This window comes from Puma concolor, chromosome C2 (assembly GCF_028749965.1).
Source record: "Puma concolor isolate L17-30 chromosome C2, mPumCon1.1.hap2, whole genome shotgun sequence".
Taxonomy (NCBI): Eukaryota; Metazoa; Chordata; class Mammalia; order Carnivora; family Felidae; genus Puma; species Puma concolor.
In genome coordinates, this window is record NC_141675.1 from 100,103,271 (window position 1) to 100,131,182 (window position 27,912).

The 27,912-nt window shown below is 38.3% G+C and overlaps 1 protein-coding gene across 3 annotated transcripts in view; it reads left to right on the forward strand.

Annotated features, from left to right (window-relative positions):
- The window catches only part of CFAP44 (cilia and flagella associated protein 44), a 151,481-nt gene that overhangs the window by 10,260 nt on the left and 113,309 nt on the right, over positions 1–27,912 (forward strand). For 2 of the 3 annotated variants that reach the window (XM_086675417.1, XM_086675416.1), the window contains 11 exons: positions 1,608–1,763; positions 2,303–2,462; positions 6,335–6,497; positions 11,013–11,115; positions 15,849–16,065; positions 18,263–18,377; positions 21,900–22,064; positions 23,997–24,152; positions 25,063–25,110; positions 25,890–25,989; positions 26,568–26,662. In XM_086675417.1, the coding sequence (XP_086531543.1) occupies positions 1,608–1,763; positions 2,303–2,462; positions 6,335–6,497; positions 11,013–11,115; positions 15,849–16,065; positions 18,263–18,377; positions 21,900–22,064; positions 23,997–24,152; positions 25,063–25,110; positions 25,890–25,989; positions 26,568–26,662 (1,478 nt within the window). Of the gene's footprint in view, positions 1–1,048; positions 1,119–1,607; positions 1,764–2,302; positions 2,463–6,334; positions 6,498–11,012; positions 11,116–15,848; positions 16,066–18,262; positions 18,378–21,899; positions 22,065–23,996; positions 24,153–25,062; positions 25,111–25,889; positions 25,990–26,567; positions 26,663–27,912 lie in introns of all 3 variants that reach the window. The other variant, XM_086675418.1, reaches the window with a different exon arrangement.

The window sequence follows — 27,912 nt, forward strand, 5'->3', positions numbered from 1 at the left end:
TTCAGGTTTGGAATGAACAAGTCACAGGAATAAGTCACAAAAGGCATAACGTAAGGAATACAGTCAATGATATTGTAATGGCATTGTATAGTGACAGATGGTAGCTATATTTGTGATGAGCATAACATATAAAATTGTTGAATCACTTTGTTGTGCACCTGAAACTAATGTAACACTGTATGTCAACTATACTAAAAAAATAGAATAAAATGTGAGGAATTGTGTAAAAGAATTTTTAAAAAATGGCTTGCTCTTTCTGACAGGGCATCATGGTGTTAGGTGTCATAGGGGAGTCTTGACTTTTGTAGCTCTAATCCTAAATACAGTTTCAGAAATATAATTTTGATTATTCACCTAGAGGAGACCAGGTCCTGGGGAAATCAGTTCATTCACAAAATTGACATTACACTATTTCAATGTATCTGAGACATATCTGGTAAATCCATAATTTCTCCATATCATGTTTTATTTGAGGTGTTTATCTCCTCTTGCTTGGACTCAAGCCTTTCTGTTCAAGTCTCTCTCCATACCACCACTATAATTATCTTTCCAAAAAACATGGTTATATCACTGTCTTCAAAACTGTTAGTCTGCTTCTTTCTTGATTTTCCATTTCCACTTTTCTCCACTCCCTAATTTCTGACCCAGGATTGTCTACCTTTTGGTGTCCAGTCCTTTGCAGCATTTTCCTAGATGGATGGATTTAATAATAATGACCCTTTGTCTAGCACTGCCTCAGGATCTTCCCTTCTATGTCAGATCCTTACAGGGGATGGCCTGTCAAGTGTGGCCTGACCTTGCACTCAGCTCATAAATTAGTTCATATATTGTGGTTCTTAGTATCCCAAATGATAACCTGAAGTAATTTGCTGGTATCCTGAAACCCTTTTTCTTGGTCCTGTGAGAAGAGGTATCTCTTCTGGTTTGGCCACATTCCTGATAGCTCCCCCATGCACGCTTTTTTTTTTTTTTTTGCCTGGAGACCTGACCCTGTTCTCAGGCTTGCTAAAATATGAGCAACTTCTTACCCTTTGGAATTCTCATGCAGAGTGAACCAGTTTCCGGGTTGTCCACTAAGTAGAGAGATTAAAGTTGACTCTTCCCATACTCAACAAGAGGTAGAGTTTCTCCATTTGGTAATAGAATGATTTTGGTTTTGCTAATTTTCTCTATTGTTTGCTTGCCTTTTATTTGGTTGATTCTTGCTTTTATTTTTATTATTTCTATGACTTCTATTTTCTTTTTTGCTTTTTCTAGATTCTTGAGGTCTGAGTTTTGACTTTTCTTCTTTTCTTATATGTACAAAAACTATAAATTTCCCTCTAACCATAGCCTTAGCTGCATCCCACAAATTTGGATATGTTATATTTTAATTATCACTTTAAAATATTTAATTTAAAATATTTTTAAATTTCTTTGTTGGTTTCTCCTTGATCCACACATTATTTTTAAATGTTTGATTTCCAAATATTTGTAGGTTTTCCAGATCTTATCACAGTTTATTTTTAATTTACTTCTGTTGTGATCAGAATATATGAGCTACTTTGGAAATAAGGAAATGTTGAATTCAAGATTTAGAAATTATTAAAACAAATTACTTTTAATAGCTGCTATGAAAGAGGATTACAAATTTTTAGAAGATGCCACAGAAGAAACATTTACCGAAGGGAGAGAATCACGTTTAGGCGATGATGATTATTCTATGGAACAATTGGAAGGAAGTTCAAGTTCATTTCAAGATGACTATGTGGAGAGCATTGGAGGTAAGTGTTATTAGTTTCCTATCAGTAATTGTCACTGTTTTAAAGACAAATTGCCTAAAATGAACAGTTATAAATCCATAGAAATAAAAATTTTCAGGATATTTTTCAGTGATAAAAGTAAGAGCTTGGAACATATTCTAATAGGGTAGCATCTCTGGAGCTGTAGATTACACTTCTGAGGATCACATACAGGAAGGACTCTCATACTTGGTTTTCTGGGGGGTAGGATGATCTCAGGAGTGCTCTACCCCAGATTAGTGAATTATAACTCTCCCTTGGAACTGATTGGGAGTTGCTGTTTGAGACTGCAAAACCATGACCAGAGTTCAGCATGCACCCTTTGTTGATTTCTCTTCCTCCCAAGCACAGAGCCATGTTGGTTCCTCTTCCCATGCTCACTGGTGGGTAGCATCCCATGTTCAGGCCACTTGTAGTACTGCTAGAGTATTGCGGGGTACGTATATTCCTCCTGTCTTTGTGAAATACAATTTTAGGACTCACCAGATGCCCTTTTTAGTTAAAATATTTTATTTTTTTAGAATCTCGGTATATGGAAACCCCAGCTCCAGACTCAGAAAGGGCAGAGGAGGAAGTTAAGAAGAAAATATCAGAAAACTTCTTCTATGATTATGCAGAGCTGATTTCGATGCCTTTTGTGACTCCGGATTCAAACATACCACTGGATCTTCTCACACTTGTGTATCCACTCCAGTTACATATGTATAATTTTTGGATTTCAACTTCTTAGGTCAGGGATCGGCAAACTGTAGCCCGTGGACCAAATCTGGCCTCTGGTCTATTTTCCTAAATAAAGTTTTATTGGAACACAGCAATTCTCACTCATTTTCGTTTTATCTGTGGCTGCCATCACACTACAAGGGCAGAATTAAGTAGTTATAACAGAAGTCACCTGGCCCACAAAGCCTAGAATATTTACTATCTGGCCCTTTATAGAAAAAGTTTGCCGATCCCTGTCTTAGGTAATTCTAAGAAGCTTGTCCCTTAGAGAAGCTGAGATAGAAATACGGGACCTTAATTTAAACTAACCTTTTGTTGATGCTAAGTAACCATAAAGAGAAATGATACTTTTCTGGCTGTTCTCTCATGAGACATGATGTAAAGGAGATCAAAAGGCCTCTTATCCTGGTTTACATCCTCTACCAGGCTGGCATCCCTTTCTCAATGCCTACCAAGTTAAAATCATTGATTTCTTAAAACACTGATACAATTGTCAGACATTAGTACTTACACATTATTTATCAGATGAGTATCAGAGAAGACAACCCTGAGGAAATAGGGCACAAAATAACACACTTTAATTGGTCTGGAAAATAAGAGTTCATGAAGAATTGTAAAGGTGGGGATGATTAACAAGGGGATTTAGGGTTTGCTGTCACTGTGTGATGTTAGGTTTGTAAGGTGGTTAGTTAGGAAAATATTTCCATTAATGCTCTTGGCTAGCAGTTTGGTATGCCTGCCTTCAGATGACCACATGGCCTGAAACACTGACTGGCCTCTTATAAAACTGTGCTTAAAGAGGAGGGTGGTGTACTCACTGACTCAGTTTTGGTTTTCATATAAAAATAGAACATGTTATTATAGCTTCTGTTTCAATCCCAGGTGTAACTAGAACTAATTCACCTTATACTAATTCACTAATAACCTGGAATTTTCTCTTTTGAGGACTTCTTTTGTATATGTCATCTTTGGACAAGTTGCTGATAGAAGTTATGCTGTTGCCTTCCTTCTAGCCTATTTGTTTCAAATGAGGTGGTTTAGCAGTCACCTGGAAGATTTTCCTGAAATACACATGTTCTGATACCTTTCCTGGACCAACTGCATCATTTCTGTGTGTAGAGGGACTTGGGCACATGTAGTCTGAAAAAGTTTACCAAGTACTTTTGATTGTGTTGCCTTCTCCCAGCCCCCAACACTGGAGACTTGTTGCTCCAGGATACAGGGATCTCTGTATTAGAGAGATATGCTGCGATTCCAGATAATAGAGTCAGAGTGACCTTGACTTTTGACTCGATATATGAATTACCTCTACTGATGCTGGATGAGTGGCTGTATCTGCTATAGACTTTTCATGAACACTTTCAAAGCCAAGGAAGTCACAAATTCTGGATAGCTCACATTATTAGCTCTTGCAGGCCTTGAATCAAAAACTGCCTCTCTGGAACATCTTGCATTAGACAGTTCTACTCTCCAGGGTTGGAACAAATATGATCTCTATTTCTTGTGAGAAGCTCCAAGGAGAAATTAGCTGTCATGTATCCCCTACACAATCCTTTATACTTTATTAATTCAATTGAGTCAACTTCAGTTTCAAAGTTCAGTGTCTTATAAGTCAAGAAATGTGTCATGTATTACATATTACCTAAACCATAGCATAATTTATACAAGATGTATTTAAACACGATTTTAAAGTGAGGGTCCTAGATGCTCATGAACAGACAGTGAAGGCCCTGGGTCTCAGATAGGAAGTTCAGAAAATGCAAACCAGAAGACAGGATGGGATAAAGCAGAAAGGAGTTGAAGGTATAGCAGAACACAATTTAACATCTTAAAAGCTCTGGTTAGGGGATCCGCTGTCGTTTGGGGTTAAAAGGGAAGGATCAGACTCTAGTTATACATTAATTAATTCATTAATTAATGCATCCAAGAAATGTTTATTGAATGCCTCACAGGCTCAAGACACTGCACTAGGCATTCTAGGAAGTAGAGATGAGCTATGAGAAGAAGCAGGTTGTAATTTGGAGGGGGAGAGTTTGGGAAGTTACAGTCTCACCCATTCTGCATTTGAAAGGGCCTTTGATCAGAACAGCAGCAGGTCAAAGGGAGTCCTACTCTACCCTGAAATTAGAGATGTTAATGCCAGATAAGTGATCACATGCCTGATTCCCAACTGTCACCCAAGACAGTGAAGAGATGGTAGCCCATTTCTACTCTCAGTTATCGACACACTATTAGCCCTCCAAGTGTTACACTGGCACTGGGAAAAGAGGAAGGAAGAGGAGGAAAGAAAGGTGAGAGCAGCAGTTTGGGGAAAGGGAAAAGGAAGGTAGGTGAAACTTCCTGCCCATACCAGGAAGATAAGGAGCATGTGGATCCCATTCTTATTTGTAAGGAGGCCTCAGTACCCATGAGGTCTGAATAGCTTCATCAAGATCTTTGGATCACATGTTCATTTGCATTTCTTTTTTTTTTAAGTTTTAAGTTTGTTTGTTTGCTTATTTATTTATTTAGAGAAAGAGACAGCATGAACAGGAGAGGAGCAGAGAGAGAGAGAGAGAAACAGAATCTCAAGCAGGTTCTCCTCCCTGTCAGTGTGGAGCCTGACATGGGGCTCAAACCCACAAACTGTGAGATCATGACCTGAGCTGAAACTGAGAGTTGGATGCTTAATTGACTGAGTCACCCAGAAATTGTATATAAAAATTAATTTTAGGTGTTCGTGTCTTTAGTGAGTTGATAAAATTCCTTTTTCTTGAACAGATAAAAAAGCCGTGAAATGTTCTGTCTCTTTTTCAATTTAACTCTTAGGCAATGAGGTAGGTATAGTTATGTATAGTTGGTTAATAGTTTGTATAAACCTCACAATTCAAATTGCAGTAATTAAAATTTTCTCCTTTTTTACATTCTATATATTCTTGTTAATAATTCTACTTTGTTTTTTCTCTAAAAATATTCACTTACAAATAAAAATAATCCTCTAAAATGAGAATTTATTTTTTTTAAACAAGGGCAAAAAATAAAGATTTCTCCAATGATCCTTTAACTTTTGTGTTCAACAGTGAACTCTTAGAAAATAAGAAACCATCTACTTAAGATATACTATGTAATATGTTTCTTTTGCAAACTATAATGTTTTGATAGATTAACCTCATTTAACTTATTACATTTATATCTTAGGTTATATTAATTTGAACTTGAACTTGAATTAATTCGAACAATGTACATTTAAAAGATGTCTTATAAAAACTTTGATTATTTTAACCTTTATTTTGAATTAGTGCAGATTTACTGTATGGCATTAATATGCACACACACACACACACACTCATCTATATACCTATACATATTAATGCACTCAGAAAGGAAATGTTAGCATATTTATTATATATACTTATATACCATATACTATTTAGTCCATTTTCATAATTCATATGAATTAAATTTCAATTATATTTATGTAGATTTATTACAATATGTAATATTACTGGTGTTTCAGGATTTCAAAACATGTCAAAATTTTAAACAGCTGGTCTTTCAACATCAAGAGGCCTTTTTGATACTTTTACTTTTATAAAATTAATCTGCTTTCAGGATTTCCCTGGGAAAATTAAAATATTGACTAAATCAGAGTATGAGGATTTTCACTTAATTTGAAAGCAAGGTTGCATTAGTGATAAATAAAAAACTCTGAGTTTCAAAGTAAAATGCAACTACTTCAACACTGAGCCTTTATTAAAGGGCACAGAGTTTAAAAACATATTTATTACATTGCTTTTTCTGTCTCTAGAATGGTTACTTTGTGTCACTTCTTTTCCTTAACAATATTCTCTCAGTCATTCCTTTGGTTATGACTGTAGAAAGCGGGCCAACCTAAAACTTCTGGACAGCAGTACTGTGATGTACATAGCTGGGAACCAGCTGATCCTTTTGAATTTGAAAACCAAGGAACAGATCTACCTGCGAAGTAGCAGCGGTAGAGGAATTGGTGTTATTGGGGTACGCTGTTAGCGACTTCCTAAAAAAATTCCATCCTTTTGTTTGTTTCTTCTGTGGACCAGCCAGGCTGTTAGATGCCAATACCATGGGCAGGATGCCATAATTGCAGGAGATGCAATTCTAAGGCATTTTCAAGTCAACAATTGCAACCACTCCATTCGTTGACATTGTCTCTGTGCAGTATCATACTATCACGTTAATAATACTATCATTTTACTAATACTTATGTTGCAGATAAGGACACTGGGGCTAAAAGAGGGTAAGTGGCTTCCCACAGTCATCAAGTTTTTACATATTAATGCTATGTTGCTATTCTGCAAAAATACTCAAATGAATGGCACAGATGATAATTCAAATAATAAATAGAGATAAGTGCCAGATAAGATATAAGTATATGGTTGCACATTAAGAGATCAAGTATAGATTGTACGTTCAATAATTTTGAGAAGTTGACAGAAGGACTTGTATGTGATTTGAGGCTGTCTCTTCCTTCCTCTTCAGGTGCCTGTCTCCATCAGTCACCTTTTTTCTTGTACCTTCAGCCTCTACTTCCTTAGGGTTTTCATCCTCAGCATTAAAGCACACTAAATCAACTTGTTCTCATCTTAAAAGTCTCCTCTCTAACCATGTATTCTCTTTACACTGACTTTTGATCTTCCCTTCAAAGCCAAGCTTCTGCTGTCTTTTTCCCTATCACCGCACTGAAATTGCCCTTACTAAAGTGACCAATGGCCCTGAATAGCCAAATCTGAAGAATACCTTTCTAACTGTATCTTATCTGACCTCTCAATAGCAATTGGCCCCATGATTGCGCTTTTATCTTGATGACCTTTTGCTTTTTACTCTGATCCTTAAAAGTAGTTGATCCTTAAAAGTCCCTAGATCTTCTCTCATCAATAACAGCCTGAGAAGCACATCTTGGTGTCTTTAGAGTCATGAGAGGGCACCTGTTCAGATTAGGCTGTGTGAAACACGGAGAGGAGGAGAAATGAGCAGGATTTGGGGCTCATACAAGCTACAATTCCGTAGCAGACATTCAAAGGGTTTTTAGAAGGATCATGAACCAAATAGAAGTCTGCCCTGCTCTTGCCCTGCCTGTCAGGTGTGAGCAGCCCATTCAGAACTAGAAGGTGAAGGGTGACATCACCGTACCCTGTGGAGGTGGAGGGCTTCTGGCAGAAAGGCTGATGCAGCTCCAACAGAGAGACTGGGCCAAGCTAGCAGGGAGTAGTGGGAAATGCTCTTGAGTAGACTAGATGGTAGGGTAGCTTACCTGGTAGGATATTTAGATTAGGAGTGGAGATGAGTGGAGAGGTTTGGAAGATTCTTGCTCTGAGAAGCGAAGCAGGAAGATGAACGGGAATGGAGAAGGTAAGGAAAATCAGAGATCCACAAATAGAACTTAGACTGGCTACGGAAACAGGAAATGGTGCGATGGAAGGGTGAAGGAGAGTCTCATGTTTCTGTCTTCCTTGATCATCTATGTATATATAGCAGGTGTAAATAGTAAAGTCCCTGTCCTCAGCAAGAATTTATTATACTACATTGTGAGTCCAACACTAACTCAGAACATGCAGGGATTTAAGTGAAGAAGCATTCGTGACCTCTATGAATTCAAAGAGTTCAAAATCCATCCAAAGAGACAGGAGTCATATCAAAAAGCAGAAAAACCAAAAAACTAGAGGCATAAAAGTACATGATCCTGTGTCACCAGCTGTGTGCAAACACAGGCCTAGCATTAGGGTCACAGGTTCCATGGAGGGAAGTCAGTCAGGGGCCACTCTGAGGTGTCCTGAGCCCTGAGGTCCACATCATCTGCAGGGTATGGAGAAACGGGGAACTATCACTTGTTTTTCTATCACTTTACGGCCAATAGTAGTTTTGAAGTTTCTATTTTGTTATACAATAAGTTGGCCTGAGGTCAGTAGTTAGAGGTGTATTGTGGTCAAGAATGTTAATCCTAATCCTCATCCACGCCTGGACTCTGGGCAGTTGTATGTCCACAGGGACTTTTCTCGGAGTGTGTTGAAGCCTGGATAGTGATGGGGATTTTCCTCAACTGGCCTTGTCGGTTCATTCTTTCTGAAATAGTTATCTATTGTGGATGAGAAGCACTCTCGCAAGGCAATGGGAAATCTATGAGAAATGTGTTCTGGGGGCATATCAACTGTCAGAAAAGATAGGGTGAATCTGTATGTTGAGTATAAAGTAAATGACTCATTAGTTCCTAATAATAATTAGTTCCTAATAATATTAGTTCCTAATAATTAGTTCCTTATTAGTTCCCCACTAAAAATAAAACACCAAACTCAACCCCACAGAGCTTCTGATCTGAAAGGGCTGAAACTTTTTCACTTACTATAGGCAAGATGCAGAAGAGCAAAAGATTTGCCCGAATTCTCATTCAGATTTCTGCGACCACATATCCTATACAATATTCTCCCATAAATAGGCATCTAGAAAAACATATACCTTAACACATTTCCCCCTAAGTTCTTGGTAGCTACTGTTTTTAATTTTTTTTAAAGATTTGTTTTTAAAAAGAGAGAGCGAATGGGGCAGGGACAGAAAGGGAGACAGAATCCCAAGCAGGCTCTGTTTTGTCAGTGCAGAATCTGATGTAAGGCTTGAATTCACGCACTGTGAGATCATGACCTGAGCTGAAATCAAGAGTCGTCATTTTAACCAACTGAGCCACCCAAGTGCCCCAGTAGCCACTGTTTTTTTAGTTCCACTTTCTTTTTGGCTCCAACACCTGGCTTGAATCCTACCTCTCACATTTACCAGCTGTATGACTTCAAGTTACTTAGCTTCTCTGTGCCTATTTCGCATTGGTAAGATGGGAATGATAATGGTATTTGAACTCACAAGGTTGATGTAAAATTTAAGGGGATTAATTCATATAAAGCTTAAACAGTGTCTGGCATATAATAAGCACCCAATAAATGTTGGTTATTCTCTCACTGAGTGTCCATCCTATAAACCCAAGCCTTGTTTCAAGCTGAAGGGATGGGTGTTTACTTGACTGGAAGAATAAAAGACCAGTTGTCAGTAAGAAGACAGCTTATATAGGTCTTTTGGCCCCATGTGTGGAGAGAAGAATGTTATCTTGGGTACCAGAATTTAGAGTGCAATCCTCTAAAGGAAGCTCCTGGCCCCTAGGTATAAAATCAGGAGTTGCAAAATGGTAAGTGAAAATAAGATTCTTTTAAAATCTATTTATTTGTTTATTTATTTATTTTGAGAGAGACTACACAAGCAGGGGAGGGGCAGAGAGAGGGAGAGAGAATCCCAAACAGGCTCCGCACTGTCAGCACAGAACCTGATGCAGGGCTCAAACTCACAAACCATGAGATAATGACTTGAGCCTAAACCAAGAGTTGCATGCTTAATCAACTGAGCCACCTGGCACACCTGAAAATAGAATTTTATAAAGCACAATATGTGTCTTAAATAGTTTGTTTTCTTTTTTTTTTAACGTTTATTTATTTTTGAGACAGAGAGAGACAGAGCATGAACGGGGGAAGGGCAGAGAGAGAGGGAGACACAGAATCGGAAGCAGGCTTCAGGCTCTGAGCCATCAGCCCAGAGCCCGACGCGGGGCTTGAACCCACGGACCACGAGATCGTGACCTGAGCTGAAGTCGGACGCTTAACCGACTGAGCCACCCAGGCGCCCCAAATAGTTTGTTTTCAAAACAGCCTATTTTTATTTTTAGGCTATCCATTTACTCTTCCTGCACATTGGCTTACCAGTGAACAAAAATAACAAGAATAAACATATACTTCACAATTCATACGGCTGTCATTCGAAATGCTAAGCAAATAGTTTATCCACAAATATTTACTATTTTTTTCCTCTGCATCTGGCTTGGAAATATAGTATCTTTCTCACTTTTAGTAAGTTTATATCCATTTGTGGTAAATTTGTCCAAGGTGAAATTTTTTAAACTGAGACGGAACCTACTCTGGAAACATGAGTATTTCTGTACAAAAATTTAGGTTGATTTATTTATGCAGGGTAAACAATTCATCTAACTTGGTTGTTCTCAGAGTGATTCCCAAGCCGGCAGCATCAGCATCACCTGGAACTTGTTAGAAACTTAAATGCAAATTTTGGGCCCCCCCCCACCCCCCCCCCCCCCACCCCGGCCCTCAAGTACTGAGTCGGGAACTCCGGTGCTAGGGCTTACCCTCTGTGCCTTCACGAGCCCTCCCTGTGGTTCCGACACACTCTAATGATTGAGAAACACTGTTCTAGCTCTCCTGATGGCAGTTAAAATAATTGCAGACGTAGAGATGACTTTATTAACAAAAGCAAAACTTAAAATGAATATTCGTAAAGGCTTCAGTTTAAATCACATCCGTTACCAAGTATGTATCAGATGCCCTTTTTTTTTTAGTTTTCTGTTGGAGTGGATCCTAATAAATGATAAAATCACAGATACTGCATTAATAGGGCTATTTATAAGAAAATCTTCCTTTTATTATTTAAGAGAGATTTTACTTTTTATAGGTTCATCCTGATAAAACTTACTTCACTGTCGCTGAAAAAGGAGTTTTCCCAAAGATTATCATCTATGAATATCCTTCTTTGAGGCCCTACAGAATCCTTCAAGGTGAGCCGACTACAACTTTTGAAATATTCCATGTTCAAGGTTAATGATATTCAGGGTCTTCCAGAGAAACCGAACTAGGAGGAGACAGAAGAGAGATTTGTTTAAAGGACTTGCCTCGTGTACTTATGGGAGCTGGCAGGTCTGAAGTTTGTAGGGCAGGCTGGCAGGCTGGACGTTCTTGGGCAGGGGTTGATGCTACATGTTCAGGTAGAATTTCGTCTTCCTCAGGGAAACTTCAGTTTTGACTTTTTAAGGACTTTCAACTGATTGAGGCCCACCCAGATTGAAATAACCTCACATACAATTAATCACCACCATTTTCGTGTAATTTTGTTTTCCATATAATTAATTTTAGTAGTTTTTTAAAAAGACTGCTTTTTGGAGCAGTTTCAGATTTATAGTAAAGTTAAGGGGAAGGTTCAGAGATCTCCCATATCCCTCCTCCCCCACACATACATAGCTTTCCCCATTATCAACATCACTCACCAGGTACATCATTTACTGAAGATCAGTCTACATTAGCACATCATAATCACCCAAAGTCTACAGTGTCCCTTGGGGTTTACTCCTAGTGTTGTATTCTATGGGTTTAGATAAATGTATAATGATGTATATGCATCAGTATATCATACAGTGTATTTTCACTGTCCTAAAATTCCTCTGTGTCCTGCCTATTCATAACTGTCCCCACCTTGGCCACCACTGATCTTTTTATTGTCTCCCCAGTTTTGCCTTTTCCAGAATGTCGTAGAGTTGGAATCATACAGTACGTAGGCTTCGCAGATTGACTTCTTTCACTTAGTAATATGCATTGAAGATTCCTCCCTGGCTTTTCATGGCGTGGTAGCCCATTTCTTTTTGGTGCTGAAAAATATTCCATTGCCTGGATGTACCCCAGTGTACATTTGTGTATTGAGGGACATCTTAGTTGTTTCCAAATTTTGGCAGGTTGTGAACAAAGCTGCAATAAACATCTGAGTGTAGGTTGCTTCTGTGTGAACATCAATTTTCAACTACTTTGGGTAAATACCAAGAGCATAATTACTAGATCCTATGGTAAGAGTACGTTTAGTCTTGTAAGAAACTGCCAAGCTGTCTTCCAGAGTGGCTGTACCATTTTGCTTTCCCACCAGCAACGTATGAGAGTTCCAGTTGCCCCACATCCTCATCAGCATTCGGTGTCCTCAGCGATTTGGATGTTGGCCATTCTAAATACGTGTGTAGTCGTACCTCCTTTTTTAAGTTTGTGTTTCCCCGATGATGTAGAATGTGGAGCATCTTCATATGTTTCTGTGTTATCTGCATATTTTTGGTGAGGCTACATGTTAAGGCCTTTGGCCCCTTCTGTAATTGAGTTGTTCATGTCTTATTGTTTTGTTTTAAGAGTTCTTTGCATATTTTGGATATGCATACTTTGCATAACAGTCCTTTATCGCATATGCTTTTGCAAATTTTTCTCCCAGTCTGTGACTTGTATCGTTTTCTTGACATTGCCCTTCTCAGAGCAGGTTTTCATTTTAATGAAGTTTAGTTATTAGTGATTTCTTTTATGGATCATGTCTTTCGTGTGGAATCTAAAATGGCATCATGATACCCAAGGTCACCTAGGTTGTCTCTTACATTAACTTCTAGGAATTTTACATTTCTTGAATTTTATATTTAGGTCTGTGATCCATTTTGAGTTAATTTTCGTGAAAGATGTAAGGCCTATGTTTTCATTAATTTATTTGTTTGCTTGTTTATTTTTTGCCTATGGATGTCCAGGTGGCCCAGCACATTTGTTGAAGAGACTGTCTTTTCTCTGCTATATTGTCTTCAGGCCTTTGTCAAAGATCAGTTGACTGTATTTCTCTGGGTCTATTTTTGGGCTTTCTATTCTGTTCCATTTGTCTATTTAGTCTTTCCCTAATGTCACACTATCTTGATTACTGTAGTTGTACGGTATATTTTGAAGTCCGGTATTATCAGTTCAACTTTGCCCCTTTCACTCAGTATTATGTTGACTAGTCTGGGTCTTTTGCCTGTCTGTATGAACTTTAAAATCAGTTTGTTGATATCCCCAAACTAATAATACAGTTGTTTTTGCACATTATTAGATTCGATTTGCTAATATTTTGTTGAGGTATTTCACATCTATGTTCATGAAAGATACTGTTCTATCGTTTTCTTTTCTTAGACAAACTGTTATTTGTTACATCAATTAAGAATAGTAAAAATAAAAGTTTTTTATTTTACATTCACTTACTCCTTCTTCAGTGCTCTTCATCTCTTTATGTAGATGTGTGTTTCTGACCTATATTATTTTCCTTCTGTGCAGAGAACTTCTTTTAACTTTTCCTGCAAAGCAGGTCTCCTGGCAACAAATTCCCTCAGTGTGTGTCAGAGAAAGTCTTTATCTGTCACTTTTGAAGGATAATTTCATGGGGTACAGAAGGTCCAGGTTGGTGGGTTTTTTCCCTTCAACACTTTAAATATCTCAGTCCATTCTTCTTGCTTGTGTGGTTTCTGAGGAGAAGTTGGATATAGTTTTTCATTCTTCTCTAGGTAAGGTGTTTTTCCCCTCTTGCTTTTTTCAGGAGTTCTTCCTTTATCTTCATTTTCTGTAGTTTTCTGGGCATTTATTCCAGTTAGTATTCTCTGAGCTTCTTGGATCTGTGGTTTGGTGTCTGATAGTAATTTGGGGGAAATTCTCAGTCATTATTGTTTCACATACTTCTTCTCTTCCTTTCTCTTTTCTTCTCCTTCTGGTATTCCCATTACACATACATTGCATCTTTTGTAGTTGTTCCATAGTTCTTAGATATCGCTTCTGTTTTGCTCTTCAGTTTTAAAGATTCTATTGATATATTCTGTAGCTCAGAGATTTCCTCAGCTGTGTCCAATTTACTAATGAGCCCATCAAAGACATTTTTCATTTCTGTTACAATGTTTTATATCTCTAGCCTTTCCTTGTTGTTCTTTCTTAGGATTTCCATTTTTCTGCTGACATTGCCCATTTGTTCCTGGATATTGTCTGCTTTATTCCCTTGGCATATTAATCATAGTCGTTTTATTTATTTATTTAATATGTATTTATTTTTGAGAGAGAGATAGACAGAAAAAGCGAGAGGCAGAGAGGGAGACAGAGGATCCAAAACCGTTTCTGTGCTGACAGTACAGAACCTGATGTGGGGCTAAAACTCACGAACCATGAGATCATAACCTTAGGTAAAGTCGGATACAACTGACTGAGCCACCCAGACACCCTAATCATAGTTGGTTTAAATTCCCAATCTGATATTTCCGTATCTGTGCCATGTCTGGTTCTAATGCTTGCTCTGTCTCTTCAAACTGTGTTTTTTGCCTTTTTGTATGCTTTGTAGATTTTTCTTGGTAGCCAGACATGGTGTAGTGGATAAAAATAATTGCTGTAAATAGGCTTCTTGTAACATGGTGGTAAGGTGTGGAGGGAGGGGAAGTGTTCTATGGTTCTGTGATTAGGTCTCAAATTTTTAGGGAGCCTCTCTCGACCCAACTTCATAAATGTTTCTTAGCAGTTTTCCCCCCTCAGGTGGGATGGGATGGCTAGAGGGGGCTAGAGTTGAGTATTTCCTTCCCCAGGTTAGTTAGGTTGGTTAGGCTTTTGTTAATTAGTTTCTCCTGAGGACAGGCCTCATTAAGAGAAGCAGAGTGTTCTGGTGTATTTCAGTTTTTTTTAATGTTTATTTATTTGAGAGAGAGGGAGGGAGGGGGAAGGAGCCGTGAGAGAGGAAGACACAGATTCCAAAGCAGGGTCCAGGCTCTGAGCTGTCAGCACAGAGTTCGACACGGAGTTCCAACTCGTGAACTGTGAGATCATGATCTGAGTCAAAGTCAGATGCTTAACTGACTGAGCTGCCCAGGTGCACCTGTTCTGGTGTATTTAAAAATGGTTCCTATTCCCCTCTCCCTGCTGAAAGCCTGAGGGTTTTTTCTAGGTGTTTACTGTGGGGACCTGGTCAAGCTCCTGGAGATAAAGCTCACAATATTTTTGAAGACCATCTTATGACTGGGCCTCCCTGGAGTTTTTAACTCTCAGATTTGTCCATGCTGAGCTTCCAGCAATTCATCAGTGATAGTTCAGGTTTTACTACCTGGCTCGGATATTTTGGCTATTTCTGCTGTGAGTCCCTGCTATAGTAAGTTGCAAATGCTCGTGTTCCCCTGTTGTATCTCTCCAGTCTCGGGAGCAGCCGTTTGCCCTGTGTCCTTCCCTCACTTATGAATCCAAGAAGAGTTGTGATTTTTTAGTGTGTTCAGCTTTTTATTTGTTGTTAGGATGGAATGGTGACTTCCAAGCTCCTTACATGCATAACCAGAAACCTGAAGTCCTCAATTTTTATTTGGTGAATTTTCCAGTGGCAAGTTTCTAATTATAGATTGATTTCTTTCTGCTATCTCACATGATTTTGTGTCCCCCTGCCCCCGTTTCATAAACTGGAATGTGTTCTCAAAAACAATCAAAAGTTTTTCTCTTGCAAAATGTGATTAAGATTTCTTCACTCTCCCCACTCACGTAATATAATTCATTCTAAAGCCAAGGGTGATGAATGATTTTGGATTGTTTCTTTGGGGATTCTTGGCATTCTTTCGTCAATGCTTATCACCAAGGATGCTTGCTTGCTCTCTCTCTCCTTTTCCTTTTCAAAAGAATACACTTTAGAAAATGAGATAAGTGTTGCCTCTGTTCATTGGCCTCCCATTCACCCTTTCAGATGGGACTGAGCTGGCTTATGCTTACGTGGATTTTAACTACAATGGTACCTTGCTAGCCTCTGTTGGCAGCAGCCCTGATCACACGCTGACCATCTGGAACTGGAAAGAAGAACAGCCCATACTGAGGACAAAAGCTTTTTCCCAGGAAGTTTTTAAGGTTACTTTCAATCCTGAAGATGATGAGCAGCTGACTACATCGGGATCAGGCCATATCAAGTAGGTTGTGTGACTGATACAGGTGTTGGTAGATTATCATTAATGATATTTTCTAAGAGGTGACCAGCTGGAGACATCTTTGCTGATGTTAACATTAGGATAATTTTTAAATGTGTTATCTTTAACTGTAGTGCTGCTTTTCTAATTGGATATGGGGATTTTCTTACCTGAGGGGCGCCTGGGTGGCTCAGTTGGTTAAGCGGCCAACTCTTGGTTTCTGCTCAGGTCGTGATCTCACCATTTCGTGGGTTTGAGCCCTGCATCAGACTCTGGGCTAACAGTGTGGAGGCTGCTTGGGATTCTCCCTCTCTCCCTCCCTCTCTGCCCACCCCCCACTTATGCTGTCTCTGTCTCTCTCAACATAAATAAATACACTTAAAAAAAAAGACAGTATAGATAAAAAGAAGGGCTTTTATTTTATTTTATTTTTTTTAAAGAAGGGCTTTTAAATGTAGCCTACTGCCTTATAGGCTTTACCACCTCAAAGGGTTTGTATAATGTCTTACTAACATGGCATGTTGACTTTTCAGACCCACCATTAAACTTGTTGTAGCAATACTGTATGATGGATAAGTCATTTTGACTCTGAACTCAGTCTTCATCTGTAAAATAAGAATTATAACAGAATCATTCCTAACCCAGGGCCCTCAATACTAAATTGCAACAGAGTTTACTGTTGATCTCGGTCTCTGGGTCTAAATTTCATGTCGTTTTCACTTTATCATACTCCGCTCTATTTTCTAGGATGGAATGACTTTGTCCTGTTCTGTCTTCATTCTACCTTGTCTTAAGCATTTATCTAACAACCTTCTACCACCACCCTCGGACTGCTCATAACTAGATTTCCAGCGTCCTTTTTGAGAAAGACATTTTTACCTAAGTTTCTCTTAGTTCAATTTAAACCTGGCCCTATTCTTATTCATTCATTAGAAATATAGAATAATTGAACAGATATTATTTTTAAAAATTTTTTTTAACGTTTATTTATTTTTGAGACAGAGACAGAGCATGAACGGGGGAGGGTCAGAGAGAGGGAGACACAGAATCTGAAACAGGCTCCAGGCTCTGAGCTGTCAGCACAGAGCCCGACACGGGGCTTGAACTCACAGACCGCGAGATCATGACCTGAGCCGAAGTCGGCCGCTTAACCGACTGAGCCACCCAGGAGCCCCTAATTGAACAGATTTTTAAATAGAAACTTGGGCGAATTCTCAAGTAACCTTCTGCTAGCTATAGGCTAAAAATGTCCAATTCTTTCACATTTGCCCATCATTTAGTAAAGTGCATATTTTCTATGTACTGTGTCTTTGTAGAGGGATAGAAATGGAATAATTTCATGTGTGAAGTGCTATGAAAGAAACAAAGTATATGGAAATGTGTGAACAGAGGACCTACCATAGCCTTGGAGAAGGATGTTTGTTATTTAAGCTTTTGGCTTCATATTGGCTTGTTGATATCATCCATGATCTATTTTATATCTAGTTGGTAGACCAGATTCTTTTTCCTACATGGTTTTCATCATCTGACTGTTCATTGCTTAGACTATTAATAAGAAATATTAATGAATAAATGTTGATTATTACTGCTTTTATGTGCTAGGCACTGTTCTAAGCATTTTTCAATAATTTTATGAGGTTGGTACTACTAATATGCTCACTGTATACATGAAGGAATGAGGGCACAGTGTTATTTAGAAACTCACTCTTAAGTTACACAGCAAGTAAATTAGAAATTTTTGGAAAACTTTTACATGTTCTAAAATGGTAGTATCCAATAGAACTTTCTGCCAGGATGGAATGTTCTGTGCTATCCAACCTAGTAGACACTAGCTACATGTAGCTATTGAATACTTGAAATTGGCTGGTCTGACAGAAACACTGAGCTTTAAATTTTATTTAGCCTTAATTTATTAAGTCTAAGTTAAAATAGTCAAACTTGGCTACAATTGACTGCATAGGACAGCAGGAGTCTCAGATATAATATCCACAAAGGCAGGGAGTTTATTTTGTCTGTTTTGCTCAATGCTGAAATCATATTGCCTAGAGCTTTCCTGACAGGTAGTTGATACTTAATACATAGTAGATGAATGAATAAATGAGATAATATGTGACGATGAAACATGTAAATGTTTGGGTGATAATAAAAATAAATACAGCCTCTTTGAGGTACATTCAGTCACCTTCTGGTTTGTTTACAGGTTCTGGGAAATGGCTCTAACATTCACTGGTCTCAAGCTTCAGGGTTCATTGGGTCGATTTGGCAAAACAGCCACTACTGATATAGAAGGTTACATGGAGCTCCCAGATGGGAAGGTGAGTGTAGCCACTATTCTACAATAATAAGATTATGTTTCCAAGTGATGAAAATAGATGAAAGCACATTATACATTGTGAATGTATACTAAATGTGTACTAAATATTATACAAACACATAACATTTAATATATTAACATAGTGACATATTGTCATTTTTTATTACGCCATGGAGTTGCAGTGTTTATGTTTATCTTTCCCTCCTCTTTTGTCATGATGGTCCAAGAGGACTTCCTGGCTCAAAGTTGTATATAGTCTTGCAGCTTTTGTTTTTATTGTCAGATTATTATTTAGGAAGATTGAACCACCCTATAGTGGCTCCTACAGACCCACTGTGCCTGTTTATTCTGTGCCACTGTGCCTCTTACAAAATTTATGGGCATCTTGCCTATAGGGTCAGTTCTGCATTAATGATGCATTTGGCTTTCTATTAGGATGAGTTATATAGTATTATTTGTGAATGTCTCTGTTATAAGTAAATGCCAGCATACAAATATAATTTTGAGGAACAAAATGGGCTACCTAGTAGATATTCTCTACCTAGTATCTACCTAGTAGATATTCTCAATCTGAAATCATGTTGTGTGGGAGGAAATAACAATTCTTGGATGCTGGTTAAATACATATCCAAACCTTTAAAATGATCATAAGTCATTTTAGCTTCAAATTCTGAATCCTACAAGAATTAAGCTAGGATAAAGATGGTTAAAACATGCCACAAGATAGATCTTTAAAAGGTTCAGTAGGATTCATGTGTATGTAGGGAGAAAAGAAGCCATTTTATTTATTTTTAACTTGTTTTATTTTTTATTTTTTTAAATTTATATCCAAATTAGTTAGCATATAGTGCAACAATGATTTCAGGAGTAGATTCCTTAGTGCCCCTTACCCATTTAGCCCATCCCCCCTCCCACAACCCCTCCAGTAAGCCTCAGTTTGTTCTCCATATTTATGAATCTCTTCTGTTTTGTCCCCCTCCCTGTTTTTATATTATTTTTGTTTCCCTTCCCTTATTGTCCATCTGTTTTGTCTCTTAAAGTCCTCATATGAATGAAGTCATATGATTTTTGTCTTTCTCTGACTAATGTCACTTAGCATAATACCCTCCAGTTCCATCCACATCATTGCAAATGGCAAGATTTCATTCTTTTTGATTGCCGAGTAATACTCCAGTGTGTGTGTGTGTGTGTGTGTGTGTGTGTGTGTGTGTGTATCACATCTGCTTTATCCAGTCATCCATCGATGGACATTTGGACTCTTTCCATACTTTGGCTATTGTTGATAGTGCTGCTATAAACATGGGGGTGCATGTGTCCCTTCGAAACAGCACACCTGTACCCCGTGGATAAATGCCTAATAGTGCAATTGCTGGGTCGTAGGGTTGTTTGATTTTTAGTTTTTTTGAGGCACCTCCATACTGTCTTCCAGAGTGGCTGCACCAGCTTGCATTGCCACCAACAATGCTAAAGAGGTCCTCTTTCTCCGCATCCTGGCCAACATAGTGTTGTTGCCAGAGTTGTTAATGTTAGCTATTCTGACAGGTGTGAGGTGGTATCTCATTGTGGCTTTGATTTGTATTTCCCTGATGATGAGTAATGTTGAGCATTTTTTCATGTGTTGGTTGGCCTTCTGGATGTCTTCTTTGGAGAAGTGTCTATTCATATCTTTTGCCCATTTCTTCACTGGATTCTTTGTTTTTTGGGTGTTGAGTTTGGTAAGTTCTTTATAGATTTTGGATACTAACCCTTTATCTGATAAGTCATTTGCAAATATCTTCTCCCATTCTGTCAGTTCCCTTTTAGTTTTGCTGATGGTTTCCTTCGCTGTGCAGAAAAAAGAAGCCATTTTAAATGAGAGACACACAAAAGGAAATGTTTAGAGTTAGGAATAAATAGCTAATATTTGGAATTCTACTTAGGAGGGAGCATTTATGTTGGCAAAGAGTGGGAAACTAGGTTGAGAAGTATGGTTGGGTCCTAGTGTATGAGGAGATTAACAGCCAGGCAGAACTATACATTGGAAGAGTAGAGTTGAAAATGAAGTTATGTATTAATCTGGCCACAAAATGCCAAATGAGTTGGAGGAAGGAAAATCTGGAGTCAAGGAGATGAGCTAAGAAGGAAGATATTACTTTCATTTCATTTTTCAGGACAAATGGAAAAAGAAAGCTAGACATGAGTGACATTTCAGAAGGGAAAGTCTTCCAGGTATCCGTGGCTTTGGGTGGTTTTGTCACTGGACAGAAGAAAGCAAGTCGAGATAAAGATTATCCAAAGTTAGCTGAGGTTTAATAATAGGTAAACCAGGTAGAATGGATAAGATTAGTAGACTGGGGATGTAGAAAAGATGGAGTAAATTACTTGGCATGAAGGAAATGGGGTGCAGAATGCTGGAGCAGGCAGGCAAGAATTAGATCCGAGTTTCCCCAAAGGTGTTTCATGGAACATTAGTCTGCACAGAATCTCTGTAAAAATAAGACTTTCCTGGTCAAATTCCTTTGTATCTAGAAATTTCTTTCAGTGATCTATATTAAAGTTTCCAGGGGATCCTAAAGAAAAGAAAGTTGTCTGATTTTGTTTATCCAAGCATATGTCTTCTGAGTTAATGTTAGTCAGAAGAGGAGCTTTTGAGCCAAGGTTCCTGAGTGAAAATCCTGATTCCTATTGGTATTTTGTGCAAGCCACTTAACTGTTCTGTTCAGTTTTTTTCTTTATAAAATGGGAATAATAATAGTTAGGACTCCTATTGATCCATATGATTCCCTGTGTGAATGAGGAAAACTATGTTTTCTGGGAAAATAAAGTGGCCAACCTGCATAACTGTACATGGTACCCTCAATAAATATACCTAGTTCATATGAGGTTTTAAGATTAACGTATGTAAAGTGCTCAAGTATCACTTGGCACAGAATCGATACTTAATTAGTATGACTTATTAGGTAATACCAGTTAAAATTCCTAAAAACTAGTGTTTGGCGGTACATACTCGGATGTGCTATTAAATGGATTAATAGGAACTGGTTCCAGATGATTGTTCTTGTTTGAAATTGGATATTCTTATGCTATAATCTTCTGAGTTCAGTAATTTTTCTGAGTTCACAGTTTAAAAAACTTGTAACATTTGATATTATCACTCTTAAAAAGTAGAAACTCGTCTATCGAGAGGTTAAAAATGTCTTTAATTTTTGACTCCGTAATTCCACTCCTGGATTAGGCCCTTAAGAACTAGGCAAAGAAGGCTATTTCAGATATATTTGAAAAATTACCAGCAACTTAGAGCGTAATCACGGTGATATAACACTGTGCATAATGCTAGGAGGAAACCCATCACAATGTGATTAGTGCTTGTTTTTGAAGTGGTGAATTTTCATTTCTACATTTTCTTATTTTTCTATACTTACTTTACTTCTCTTGATTATGTAAGTACAAAATCTTTAAAAATAAATCTCACCTGAATGTGAGGCATAAATATCCACGTTTGTCTGTTTTAATGCACATTCCTCCCTTTCTGCATCCCTGCCAGGTGCTCTCAGGGTCAGAGTGGGGCAACATGCTGGTGTGGGAAGGCGGCCTCATCAAAGTTGAGCTCTGTCGAGCTGCAAGAAAGTCTTGTCATCAGGGTCCCATTAACCAGATAGTGCTGGACGAGGGTGAAGTCATCACTATTGGGGCAGATGGATGTATTAGGGTAAGTTTTCTTGACGCTTGGTCAGGAGCGCCCACATCAAAGATTTACAGGTCGCCCTACTGGTGTTACCAGATTTTTACTTCTCACAAAGGTCACTTTATAAAGGACATCAGTGGCCATTTACTCCTACGGCCAGCGCATTTAAAATTATACTTTCCTTGTGGTAAATATTTAAATTCGAGTCAAAATTAATTTATAGCATCTTAGCAGTGAAATTTTCTGAGGGGACCTTTTGTTATTTTGATTCTCTGGTTGAAATAGTAGTTTGGGAAAATGAAAACCTATTTTAGCAGACTATAAACAGCGGACACAGGTGTCCTTTCAAAACACGCAGTGTGAATGGGTCATGTTTTAGGGATGAAAGTACCAAACATTCTTATTTTTGACTGAGGTTACTAACTAGAAATACACTCAAAAGTGAGCTGATAGGGTTTGCCTGTGGATACTCCCCTCTCTTTTCTCTTTACACTGGTGAACTCACTTGTCCTCCCCTGTGGACACTATCTTGCCCATGGTGTGGGCTAAGCTGGAACATTGCTCCAGCATCTAAGTCCCTCTAGTAGTTATCAGACCACTTCTCCCACCCACCCATGTATATGGACCCTGCTGCTGCTGGCAAACCTGGAGGCTTATGATTTGCCCTGTGGTCCTTTTGGCACATATTCCTACTGGTGCCTTTCCAAGAAAGTGGTAGTATTCTCTGGACTTTCCTTAGGAAGTATTATTTTCAGAAGTAAGACTGTATTTTAGAAAATAATCTCGTCACCCTGTTGACATATATTGAGATTACAACGTCTAGCTATATCTTTCCCAATCTGTCTTCTTACCATTGGCTTTTTGAACCCAAGTATAAAATTTTGCGTTTACCATATTAAACTTAATTTTGTTAGATTTTACTAATTGCTCTGGAAATTTTTATGTCCTTTCTTTTGTCATATAGCGTACTTACTGTCCATCTAAGATATAGGTCACCCCAAAATGTCAAAATACCAACTGAAGGGAAATCTCAAGATTAAAGAAATTAAATACTTCACAGATGGTCCTTTAATGAACACCACTAATTTCTAAACTGGCTTCCTTTTTAAATGTCACCCTAATCTCTTTAGTCTTTTATAGTAAATCTCTACCTCTAACCCTTTGGGAAAAACCTAGCCCAACTCCCAGGAGTCCATCTGACCTGTGGATCTGGGTCTCTCCCCTGTGGAGCTAGTCTATGGGACAGCACCAGTCCTCCCTGAAGTTACTTTCCCTAAGGCTGAGTTATTGAGTATGGGTTAACGGGGTGGTGTGTGTCAACAGATCCATCCAGGGTGGGCTCTGGGACTTTGTGCAGGAAGTCCTTCTCAATCTCTCTGCTGTGTGAGGTGAAACTGCTCCCTCATGCTTTCCATAGTGTTCTGCTGTCTGTCCCAGAACAGCAATCCTTACCTGAATAGTACAGTCTAAATCAATGATGAAAAACACTTTCTCATGACAACCTCATCTACACACCTTTTCTCTGCTTGTAATGAGGATTGAGTATGGATCATGAAGTCTATTTCCCCTTTCCAGAGGCCCACTGGTAAAATCAAAACAGGGCTCATTATAGTGTCTTGCCAAATAACCAAACCATTTACTCCAAATGGCCACTTTACATGCAGAAACACCTGATAGACCCCTTGACATCAAGTTTACTCTGGGCTAATTAGAATTTTTATTCAGTGAGTTTTCTCACTAAGCTCCATCCATACAAAGGAAATGATCATAATTTATTATCCTCCAGTTGGAACCAATATCTCAGGGGTTGAGTTTTGGCTGGTGTTGTCATTACCCCTACTCACTCATTTGCATGCAACAAGAAGAAATGACTTTTGAAAAAAAAAGAGCCTTTTCTTACAGAAAATGTAAATTCAGAAACTGCTGATTGATTGAAATATTTTCTTATTTTATAAGATCTGGGATTTTGAGACCATAGATACTGCTGACACTATAGACGAGACTGGATTGTTAGAGATCGAGCCCATTAATGAGCTTCAAGTAGGCAAGAATGTCAAACTCTTCTCTATGATAAAGATGAGCGACATGGGAAATAACATTTGGTTGGCTCAAGTAAGTTGCATTCTTCCCTCTTGGCTCTTTAAAGTTACCTGCACATAAAATTGAAGTAGTAACAATTTATTGCCACTGTGTTACTAAGTCCATTTTACTATTAAAACTACTATTGATATATCCTTAATTTTGGTATTTGCTGCCCTACAAGCAATTCCCTACAACCGCATTGGAGATGTAGGATTCATTATAGCCACTGGTAAATCTGCCCAGTTTGGCCTGCACCCATGATTTCCACCTGCTATAGAGAAACCTACACCCATCTCCGCCCTATTCTACTCAAGCACCACAGTAGTAGCTAGGGTCTTTCTATTAATTCGCTTCCATCCACTCCTGGAGCACAACACAACCATTCAAACACTCACACTATACCTAGGAGCTCTCACAACCCTATTTACAGCAAACTGTGCTTTAACACAAAATGATATTAAAGAAATCGTTGCCTTTTCTATCTCAAGCCAATTGGGACTTCTACACAGAAAACCACTTAGCATTCTTATTATATTAAACTATTTGTAATACGAAAATGCTTCATTTATTGTGTGTTCTAAGATATATAGAAGTTGCTTTTGTTAAATTTCAATCCCAGTTTATTTTTTATAAATGCTTATTTTTGAGAGATAGAGAGTGGGGAGGGGCAGAGAGAGAGGGGGACAGAGGATCAAAAGCACTCACAGCAGCAAGCCCAATGTGAGGCCTGAACTCCCCAACCTTGAGACTATGACCTGAGGTGAAGTCGGATGCTCAGCTGACTGAGTCACCCAGGCGCCCTCAATCACACTGTAAAATATATGTAAACTTGTGGTATTACTGTTTGTCCTTTATTTTAACTAGATCACAGGAAGAAAATTTCTTTTTATTTGATAAAAGTTCAAAATGATAAACTATTGTTATGTATTTAATTTTTTAGGATGCCAATGGAGCCATATGGAAGCTTGACCTTAGTTTTTCAAATATTGTAAGTTGCCTATTTTTCTTTTTTCCTAATTCTTATAATAACAATCTGTTATTCTTCTTTAAAAGATACTTTATCTTTCTCCATATTTGATCATTGTTCCCATCAAAAACTTGTCCAACATGTCCTGGTCCTGAGAATTTATTATCTCTCTCTCTGATTTTATAAAAAAGAAAAGGAGGTATCTCCTAGCAAAATCCACCAGAGAAGTGGCAATTGACAATGCCTAACGTTATCAAGTGCTTTACAGTTGTCATAAACTTATGGCATTTTCATTTATATGATCTTCTGTAACCCTCACAGTTACCCTGATGAGCAGGTGGGCTTTTGCTATTACCTCATTTTACTGGTGAAGAAATGGAAAGCCTGCAAGTACAATTCCAATACTTGCTTTTCCTAATTCTAAGAGTCCAGCACTCTTTCTAACTTATGCTTTTAAAAATTTCTATTCAGATAAAATCACACGTGTGTTATAGGGTTATATTTATAAATCTATTATTTTTTTAATGTTTATTTTAGAGAGAGACAGAGTGTGAGTAGGGGAGGGGTAGAGAGAGAGGGAGACACAGAATCTGAAGCAGGCTCCAGGCTCCGAGCTGTCAGCACAGTGATGGACACAGGGCTCGGACCCACGAACCATGAGATCATGACCTGAGCCGAAGTCGGACGCTTAATCGACTGAGCCACCCAGACGCCCCAACTATGTATATCTTTTTTAAAACTTGACCTTAATTTGATGTTAACTTATCTTTGAGATCTGATAGGGTCTCTTTTATTATCAGACCCAAGATCCAGACTGCCTCTTCTCCTTCCATTCTGGAGCTATCGAAGCCTTGGCAGTCTCTCCTCTCACTTATCTCATGGCCACTACTGCCTTAGACTGTAAGTAGAACTCTAAATGAAAATATAGCTGGCCTTTTTTGTTTTGTTTTCCACATAAAATTTTCTATGTGTTTGATGAAAAGCACTTGACAGTTTTTCCAAAAGGAAGCCTCTTGCTGCAAGAGAGGTGGGTTTTTACGTAAGGGAGAGAAACTGAAGTGCAGCAGCCTTGGTTATTGTGAGAGATTAAGGGCACAGTAAGTTGCTCAAGAAGATGCTACTCATTTTGGCATTATCCACATTTGTGCTTTTCCTATTTATTTTTCACCTTCTTTCTTTCTTCCTGATGTATGGTGAATCTATGTGGGCTGTGCAAGGTGAACTTGATCGGTAGTTGTTTTCTTTATTATCCATGCTTGCAAATTACCTGGTTGAGGATATACATGTAAAATTTTGACTAAAGAAAGCCTATTAGATTATTGGTTGATTGAACTATTTGTGAAATTTCTTGTTATAATGCTCAACATGTAAAGGAAGCCAAGGTTATTTCAAAAGATTTATATATATATATATATATATATATATATATATATATATATATATATATATAAATTTCTTTTAAAACTGGTTTTCTATAGGCTCTGTTCGAATCTATGATTTTGCTGGCAAAACTCCTTTGGCTCAGATGAGATTCAAACAAGGAGGTACTGCCCTCACCTGGGTACCCCGACTGGTGAGTTTATTATGATGATCTTCTAAGATCTATTGGTAAATATGGCCTATCGGTGCTATTTCTTGGAAATCTATTTTATACCCTGGGTTTTAGAGGAAAATAAAAATTTTGACTTTATTCACTCATAATGTGAATCTAGTTCAGATCTAGTGACAGATCATATCATGACCTTGCTTTTGTGGTTACGGTCCTGTTTTAATAAAAATCTATTTTTATGCCACCTGCAGGTTAGTAATTATTCCATGTTACAAAATTATTGCCCAACAGAACTTTGGGTATCTATCCTCTATCAGACTCTGATTTCATTCATTCTAGTTATATTCCTGGTGTGCCTGCAGTGTGCTGGGGCTTGTTCTAGCTTCTGGGAATGTAACAGGGAACAGAAAGACAAAAATACTTGCCCTCATACACCTTACACTTTAGTGGGAGGGAGGAGGCAGAAATGGACAATACAGAAAATAAGTAACATACGTGATAATGATAAGAGCTATGAAGAAAATTAGGCAGAGGTAGAGAGTTGTTCTTTATCCATTACAATGTAATAAACTACCGTAAAATGTAGTGGCATAAAACAGCAAACATTTTATTTTGCTCACATTTTCTCTGGATTGGGAAATCACGGTATCTGGGGGCTGGAATCACGTAAAGTCTTCTTTATCACAAGCCTGGCATCTGGGCTGAAGGCTAGGCTAAGCTGGGCGCTCAACAGGAGTGCCTGCTTAATGGCTTCTCCTTGTGGCTTGGGCTTTACCACAGCAGGGTGGCCTCAGGACAGCCACATACTTCTTACATGACAGCTAATGACTCCGAGATCTAGTGTTTCAACAAAAGGCCGAAGCTGCTGGCCTTCTATGACCAGTCTTGGAAGTCACATAATGTCATTTATACCATACTCACTTGAGTGAAGCTGTCACAAGCCCCACCCAGATTCAAGGAGGGGATTTCTCCATGGGAGGCATGTCAAAGAATTTGCAGCTATTTTTCAAAATATCATGGGAGTATTTGGGGAATGTTTTATCTTTACTGTTTTGGGTTGAAGTCAAAGAGAAAATGTTTCAGGACCAAAATAAATGTGGACATGGCTAGAATGGAGGAGAATTTAGTGATAGAATCAAGACCAGAAAGACAACTCAGGCCAGGGAATAGAAGCAGAACAATGATGAGGTTTAGAACAAGTAGAAACCACAGAGTATTTGTCTTACCAAACCTGGCTCACTCTATTCCATTTCATTTACACTCTTACCTGAAGT